At 44.6% G+C, this 9,115-nt stretch overlaps 1 protein-coding gene across 1 annotated transcript in view; it reads right to left on the reverse strand.

Moving 5' to 3' along the window:
* The window catches only part of LOC311146800 (activated CDC42 kinase 1-like), a gene marked incomplete at both ends in the record, with an annotated part of 64,113 nt that extends 57,287 nt beyond the window's left edge, over nt 1-6,826 (reverse strand). The window contains one exon of the mRNA XM_084183390.1: nt 6,752-6,826. Within this exon, the coding sequence (XP_084039516.1) occupies nt 6,752-6,826 (75 nt within the window). The remainder of the gene's footprint in view (nt 1-6,751) is intronic.
* Nucleotides 6,827-9,115: the final 2,289 nt, after the last annotated feature.

Here is a 9,115-nt window from a genome sequence, read left to right on the forward strand (position 1 = left end):
TACAGGTCTGAAATGGTGAACATTTCTGGTGTTGTTTCTTGATTAACATATATATATATATATATATATATATATATATATATATATATAATATTATTTCCAAATGGTAAAGGTGTAGGGGGCTGGGGTGGGGGTACAAGAGCACAAGAGGATCGATGGAGCTTTGGCAGAGAGTGGGACTCCCAACCTAATACCACACAACACAGCACAATGTCACTTTACATCAGGGGGGCTTGACTTACTGCACAAACCCTCCTGTCCTTTCATCCCAGACCAGGACCGTGGAAGAGAACTAGATAATGTTCATTTGGCACAAAACTGATTGTGAAACAAGGAGGTACTACCTGATCTTGTCCAATAAGAAACACTGGTTTTGTTTTTTCCGTTGCAAAATGTTTTGCAAGGTTTCGTTACAACATTACATAGCCTAATCACCATCTTCGCATTAACAAAGTCAGAGAAGAATTGCAACATAATTCACGCTGCAGAGTATTGAGAGTTTGACAGTATTCTTTCCATAATTCACGCTACAGAGTATTGAGAGTTTGACAGTATTCTTTCCATAATTCAGTGCTTCTTTGCCAGAGGAAAATGTATGGAGCACATAGCTCAGTATGATGGAGGGAGGGATCACTGGTGTAAACAAGACATAGTTGTTGGGGAGAAGGGTTGGGACTTTGAGGACAAAACAGTAGTGTGCAAATAATACCCAGCCAGCCAGCCAGCCAGCCAGTCAGCCAGTCAGCCAGTCAGTTAGCCAGCCAGCCAGTCAGCCAGCCAGCCAGCCAGCCAGCCAGTCAGCCAGCCAGCCAGTGAGCCAGTCAGTCAGCCAGCCAGCCAGTCAGTCTCAATCCTCCCTCTTCCCACCCCACCCTCCCCTCTCCCTCTCTCTCTTCCCACCCCACCCTCCCCTCTCTCTCCTCCCACCCCACCCCACCCTCCCCTCTCTCTCCTCCCACCCCACCCCACCCTCCCCTCTCTCTCCTCCCACCTCCCACCCCACAGCATGCAGCCTGCTGTGTAAGGGGAGAGCTGCAGCTGTGTGAGCGGCTCTGCGTCCCCCGATTCACCCTGCAACGTCAACCCAAGGCCACACACATTCATACACACCAGAGCTCCAACATACTGGTCAGAGAACACACAGACTGGACTTCTTTACAAGGTCAATATGTAGTGGACTGGACTGGACTATACTGTACTGGACTGGAGTATACTGGACTGGACTGGAGTATACTGGACTGGACTGGAGTATACTGGACTGGACTGGAGTATACTGGACTGGACTGGAGTATACTGGACTGGACTGGAGTATGCTGGACTGGACTGGAGTATGCTGGACTGGACTGGAGTATACTGGACTGGACTGGAGTATACTGGACTGGACTGGAGTATGCTGGACTGGACTGGAGTATGCTGGACTGGACTGGAGTATACTGGACTGGACTGGAGTATACTGGACTGGACTGGAGTATACTGGACTGGACTGGAGTATGCTGGACTGGACTGGATTATGCTGGACTGGAGTATACTGGACTATACTGGACTATACTGGACTATACTGGACTATACTGGACTATACTGGACTATACTGTACTGGACTGGAGTATACTGGACTGGACTGGAGTATACTGGACTATACTGTACTGGACTGGACTGGACTGTAGTATAATGTAGTGTAGTGTAGTGTAGTGGACTGTAGTGTAATGTAGGATAATGTAGTGTAGTGTAGCGTAGTGTAGTATAATGTAGTATAGTGTAGTATAATGTAGTATAGTGTAGTATAATGTAGTATACTGTAGTGTAGTGTACTGTAGTGTAGTATACTGTAGTGTAGTGTAGTATAATGTAGTATAGTGTAGTATAATGTAGTATAATGTAGTATAATGTAGTATAGTGTAGTGTACTGTAGTATAGTGTAGTATAATGTAGTATAGTGTAGTGTACTGTGGTGTACTGTACTGTAGTGTAGTGTACTGTAGTGTAATATACAGTAGTGTAGTGTAGTATAATGTAGTGTAGTGTACTGTAGTGTAGTATACTGTAGTATAGTGTAGTATAGTGTAGTGTACTGTGGTGTACTGTACTGTACTGTAGTGTAGTGTAGTATACTGTAGTGTAATATACAGTAGTGTAGTGTAGTGTACTGTAGTGTAGTGTACTGTAATGTAGTGTAGTGTACTGTAGTATAATGTAGTGTAGTATAGTGTAGTAGTAGAACTGGACTGTAGTGTAGTGTAGTATAGTGTAGTAGTAGGACGGGACTGTAATGTAGTATAGTGTAGTATAGTGTAGTAGTAGGACTGGACTGTAGTATAGTGTAGTATACTGTAGTAGTACTCCTGGACTGTAGTGTAGTATAGTGTAGTATAGTGTAGTAGTAGGACTGGACTGGACTGTAGTGTAGTGTAGTGTAGTATATTGTAGTAGTAGGACTGTACTTTAGTGTAGTGTAGTATAATGTAGTATACTGTCGTATAGTGTAGTATAGTGTAGTAGTAGGACTGGACTGGACTGTAGTATAATGTAGTATAGTGTAGTAGTAGTAGGACTGGACTGGACTATAGTGTAGTATAGTGTAGTACACTGTAGTAAATTGTAGTATAGTGTAGTATAATGTAGAATAGTGTTGTGTAGTATAGTGTAGTGTACTGTACTGTACTGTAGTATACTGTAGTGTAGTGTAGTATACTGTAGTGTAGTATACAGTAGTGTAGTGTAGTGTAGTGTAGTATACTGTAGTGTAGTGTAATCTAATATAGTGTAGTGTACTGTAGTATAATGTAGTGTAGTGTAGTAGGACTGGACTGTAGTGTAGTGTAGTGTAGTATAGTGTAGTAGTAGAACTGGACTGTAGTGTAGTGTAGTATAGTGTAGTATAGTGTAGTAGTAGGACTGGACTGTAGTATAGTGTAGTATACTGTAGTAGTACGCCTGGACTGTGGTGTAGTGTAGTATAGTGTAGTATAATGTAGTAGTAGGACTGGACTGTAGTGTAGTGTAGTATAGTGTAGTATACTGTAGTAGTAGTAGGACTGGACTTTAGTGTAGTGTAGTATAATGTAGTATAGTGTAGTGTAGTAGTAGGACTGGACTGTAGTATAATGTAGTATAGTGTAGTAGTAGTAGGACTGGACTGGACTATAGTGTAGTATAGTGTAGTATACTGTAGTATAGTGTAGTACACTGTAGTAAATTGTAGTATAGTATAGTATAATGTAGAATAGTGTTGTGTAGTATAGTGTAGTAGTATGACTGGACTGGACTGTAGTATAGTGTAGTATAGTGTAGTAGTAGGACTGGACTGGACTGTATTATAGTGTGGTATACTGTTGTATAGTGTAGTATAGTGTAGTATAGTGTAGTATAGTGTAGTATATTGTAGTATAGTGTAATATAGTGTAGTAGTAGGACTGGACTGGACTGTATTATAGTGTTGTATAGTGTGGTATACTGTTGTATAGTGTAGTATAGTGTAGTATAGTGTAGTAGTAGGACTGGACTGTAGTGTAGTATAGTGTAGTAGTAGGACTGGACTGTAGTATAGTGTAGTATACTGTAGTAGTACGCCTGGACTGTAGTGTAGTGTAGTGTAGTATAGTGTAGTATAATGTAGTAGTAGGACTGGATTGTAGTGTAGTGTAGTATAGTGTAGTATACTGTAATGTAGTGTAATCTAATATAGTGTAGTGTACTGTAGTATAATGTAGTGTAGTGTAGTAGGACTGGACTGTAGTGTAGTGTAGTGTAGTATAGTGTAGTAGTAGAACTGGACTGTAGTGTAGTGTAGTATAGTGTAGTATAGTGTAGTAGTAGGACTGGACTGTAGTATAGTGTAGTATACTGTAGTAGTACGCCTGGACTGTGGTGTAGTGTAGTATAGTGTAGTATAATGTAGTAGTAGGACTGGACTTTAGTATAGTGTAGTATACTGTAGTAGTACGCCTGGACTGTGGTGTAGTGTAGTATAGTGTAGTATAATGTAGTAGTATGACTGGACTGTAGTGTAGTGTAGTATAGTGTAGTATACTGTAGTAGTAGGACTGGACTTTAGTGTAGTGTAGTATAATGTAGTATAGTGTAGTATAGTGTAGTGTAGTAGTAGGACTGGACTGTAGTATAATATAGTTTAGTGTAGTAGTAGTAGGACTGGACTGGACTATAGTGTAGTATAGTGTAGTATACTGTAGTATACTGTAGTATAGTGTAGTACACTGTAGTAAATTGTAGTATAGTATAGTATAATGTAGAACAGTGTTGTGTAGTATAGTGTAGTAGTATGACTGGACTGGACTGTAGTATAGTGTAGTATAGTGTAGTATAGTGTAGTATAGTGTAGTATAGTGTAGTAGTAGGACTGGACTGGACTGTAGTATAGTGTTGTATAGTGTGGTATACTGTTTTATAGTGTAGTATAGTGTAGTATAGTGTAGTAGTAGGACTGGACTGTAGTGTAGTGTAGTATAGTGTAGTAGTAGGACTGGACTGTAGTATAGTGTAGTATACTGTAGTAGTACGCCTGGACTGTAGTGTAGTGTAGTATAGTGTAGTATAATGTAGTAGTAGAACTGGACTGTAGTGTAGTGTAGTGTAGTATACTGTAGTAGTAGGACTGGACTTTAGTGTAGTGTAGTATAATGTAGTATACTGTAGTATAGTGTAGTAGTAGGACTGGACTGTAGTATAATGTAGTATAGTGTAGTAGTAGTAGGACTGGACTGGACTATAGTGTAGTATACTGTAGTATAGTGTAGTACACTGTAGTAAATTGTAGTATAGTGTAGTATAATGTAGAATAGTGTCGTGTAGTATAGTGTAGTAGTATGACTGGACTGGACTGTAGTATAGTGTAGTAGTAGGACTGTACTTTAGTATAGTGTAGTATAGTGTAGTATAGTGTAGTATAGTGTAGTAGTAGGACTGGACATACCCAAAAGAAAGAGAGTAATAAAGACAGATACACATGCTGGGTAATGTACAGGCATGTACCAAATATAATCCATGCACAGAACACAGAACACACACACAGAACACAGAACACACACACACACACACACACACACAGAGAGAACACAGAACACACACACAGAACACAGAACACACACACAGAACACAGAACACTGTGTCCTCTGTAGCTCAGCTGGTAGAGCACGGCGCTTGTAACGCCAAGGTAGTGGGTTCGATCCCCGGGACCACCCATACACAAAAAAAATGTATGCACGCATGACTGTAAGTCGCTTTGGATAAAAGCGTCTGCTAAATGGCATATTATATTATATTATATTTATATTATATTATTATTATTATATTATTAACACACACACACACACACACAGAGAGAACACAGAACACACACACAGAACACAGAACACACACACACAGAACACAGAACACACACACACAGAACACAGAACACACACACAGAACACAGAACACACACACAGAACACAGAACACACACACACAGAACACAGAACACACACACACACACACACACACACACACAGAGAACACAACCGTAGCCCTCCTCCCCTGACCTAACAGAACAGGCTACTCTGTCAGTGCAGAGACAGACAGCCCTCTAATGGTTGCATATCAGGAGGGAAAGAAAAGGAAGAGAGAGAGGGATGGGGATGGATAGATGGAGGGAGGGAGGACAGAGGAGGGTGTGGGGGAGAACAGAGGAGGGTGTGGGGGAGAACAGAGGAGGGTGTGGGGGAGAACAGAGGAGGGTGTGGGGGAGGACAGAGGAGGGTGTGGGGGAGGACAGAGGAGGGTGTGGGGGAGGACAGAGGAGGGTGTGGGGGAGGACAGAGGAGGGTGTAGGGGAGAACAGAGGAGGGTGTGGGGAGAACAGAGGAGGGTGTGGGGGAGGACAGAGGAGGGTGTGGGGAGAACAGAGGAGGGTGTGGGGGAGAACAGAGGAGGGTGTGGGGGAGAACAGAGGAGGATGTGGGGAGAACAGAGGAGGGTGTGGGGGAGAACAGAGGAGGGTGTGGGGGAGAACAGAGGAGGGTGTGGGGGAGAACAGAGGACGGTGTGGGGGAGAACAGAGGACGGTGTGGGTGCGTCCCATCAGAAAGCTCATTCAGCAGCACTTCATCAATGACCTCATGGTTCTGCATTCAATAACGTGGGCTGGGTGTGTATTTGTGTGTGTGTGAGACAGAAAAAGTGACTGAGTCATGATCAGAAGGGTTGAGCAGACACACAGACCAGTACAGATAGACACAACAAATATAGCCTAGCCTAGCCTAGCCTAGCCTAGCCTAGCCGTAATCACTGCTTATGTTGAATGAATGGGAGATGGCAACAACTATACTGTCAGATGGGTATCTGGAACACAAACAAACACACACACACACACACACACACACACAACATACATGGGGTATACACACCGACAATACACTAGCCCGGTGGTGTTCTTTATATTCAGGGTTACATACAAAGCACTAGACTTCAACAAGGTACTATCACATCAACAGAGATACGAAGGCATTTCTTTAATCAGTCGACTTGAAATACTTCACCTACAATCCAAATAATGACTAATAGATAACACAATACTAAATAATACAGAGTACTTTCAGGTATGCAGAACAGGACCTGAAACTCACACAGACACACACACACTTCCTGCCATGTCATAATGCAGGCTACGTATTCTCTACTGATAAGTAGTTTGGCAGCAGTGCTGTCAGAAAACACAGCGACCATCATTCCATGATAGGTGTGGGTGTGAAGTGAACTACCTCCTCGTCAACGCTGGGCAGCTGCTGGTAGTCTGATGTCTCATCCAGTCGCTGGTACTCAGCCGTCTCTCCCATGGTAAAGTCCAACACCGTCTGTCGGTCTTTCTGTCTGTCAGTCAGTCAGTCAGTCAGCTCTCCAACAGCCTCGGTCCAGTCTTGTCCTGGTCCACCTCGGGCTGAGACAATGGCCAATCCAGTGTGTGTTCTCGTGAACAACAGCTTTGTAGCGATCAAAGATATTCCTTTCTTCTTTTCTGTAGACAGAGGTCAGTTCTTGGGTTTCATTCAAAAGGGGATGTTGTGGTCAGCCAGCCATTACAAGTGACCAAGTTCTTTGGTTAGGTACAGTTAGAAGAACAGGAGCAAGGTAGGATTGTACTCTGGGAATGTCTTGGCTGGTTGGCAGGTTGAGTCAGGTTCTGTGGAGGGTTTCCCTATATGCAGCTGCAGCAGGAGTCAGCTATTCTGTTGATTGGTGTTGGGGATAGCCTTGTAGAGAGGAAGTGTCAAAGGGTGACGGATCCTCGTTTATTTCCGTCTCACCTAGTGGTAATGACCTTCCAGTCCAGCCTCTCTCTCTCTCTCTCTCTGCTCTCCTCCTCCCTCCATCACAGGCTGTCACCATCCGTCTCTCTCTCCTTCTCTCGCGCGCTGCTTGTTCGTTGGTCCTGCCTCAGTGCTGACGCATGCTGCACTCGTTCTATGTCCACAGTCCGTCTTACCTTATAGCCTCATCTTCAAAAAATACAGGAAGGCGGCATTGAAAAACAAGAGTATGTAGAACGCGTCTTTCACCCGAGTCCCGAGGGCTGTTTCAAATCTAATTTTTTCTAGTTTTTGAACATCTGTCCAATCTGACCAGCAGTTTAGCACTGAGGAGAGGGAGAGAGAATCTGGGTGTTTCTGGTGCCGTTTTAAACAGACTCCCTGATTGCTCAGTTGGAGCCGACGGTTAATCCCTTGTTGTTGTTGTGGTCCTCTTTCCTTCACAAATCTTTTTTTTTTCTCCCCATTTTTTATTTTTTTTGCTCCAGTGGTCATCTCCCCATTGCCACGGCGACAGTGGAACCCCCCCCCTCCCCGGTCGTCGCCACGGTGATCTACAGTCAGCGGTGGTCCCCCCGTCAGCGTTGGTCCTGAGAGGAGCGGCCAATGAGGTGCAGGAGGCCGACGGGGGCGGCGGCAGGCACTAATCCTGCCCATAGAGGGAGAAAAACACGGCCACGCTGGGAGGCGTGCGTGTGTAGAAAGCACCACTCTGCTATGGGAGGGGAGGGGGAGATGCCCCCCGCATCTGGAGGCTAGCTGAACTGACATCTGGAGGAAAGGGGGAGTAGAGAGAGAGAACGAACGAATAAAGGAGAGAACAAGAGAGGCAGTACGGGTTTTATCTGGCGGCCTCCTGATTCTCTCTCCACAATCTAACCCTGACGGTAGAGTCATGGTCTCCGGGGTACTGACCAAGGCATTAGCACTTCATATCAATGACGGTGGCACTGCGGTTGTGAACTCTCTCTCTCTCTCTCTTCTCTCCCCATCTCTCTCTCCCCATCTCTCTCTCTCTCTCTTCTCTCCCTATCTCTCTCTCCCCATCTCTCTCTCCCCATCTCTCTCTCTCTCTCTTCTCTCCCCATCTCTCTCTCTTCTCTCCCCATCTCTCTCTCCCCATCTCTCTCTCTCCTCTCCCTATCTCTCTCTCCCCATCTCTCTCTCCCCATCTCTCTCTCTCTCTCTTCTCTCCCCATCTCTCTCTCTTCTCTCCCCATCTCTCTCTCCCCATCTCTCTCTCTCCATCTCTCTCTCCCCATCTCTCTCTCCCCATCTCTCTCTCCCCATCTCTCTCTCCCCATCTCTCTCTCCCCATCTCTCTCTCTCCCCATCTCTCTCTCTCCCCATCTCTCTCTCCCCATCTCTCTCTGTCTCTTTATGTTTGGCCGGTCCAGTCCAGTCACGTTCCGTTCCTGGGGCCTGTTATTCGCAGCCTGCTGAGCAGGCTTAATGCTCTCATCCCCTCTCCACCTCCGCTGCTAAATCTGTTCTCTCCTGGCCCTGCACAGCGGGCACAGACAGACATGGAGGTACACACACATTGTCACCTACATGGCAGTGTCCTCTGCTCCTGCGTCATTGATTTCCCTACCAGTTAATGGTGCTGGGGGCATTGTCTGTTTAAGAAAAAATCTAGGGGAAACGATTCCAAAACAATTCACACAACACAGTGTTACAGACTTGGGACTTGAGGAATGCCCCAATTTAAAATCAACCCCTTCATGTAGGTCTAGGGGTCGATTTAGAATCAATTACAACTTTTTAAAATAACAAATAAGACTTTATTCCACAAGTTGTTTGTCAAGGTAAAGACAG

This window comes from Coregonus lavaretus, assembly GCF_964263955.1.
Source record: "Coregonus lavaretus genome assembly, chromosome: 19".
NCBI lineage: Eukaryota > Metazoa > Chordata > Actinopteri > Salmoniformes > Salmonidae > Coregonus > Coregonus lavaretus.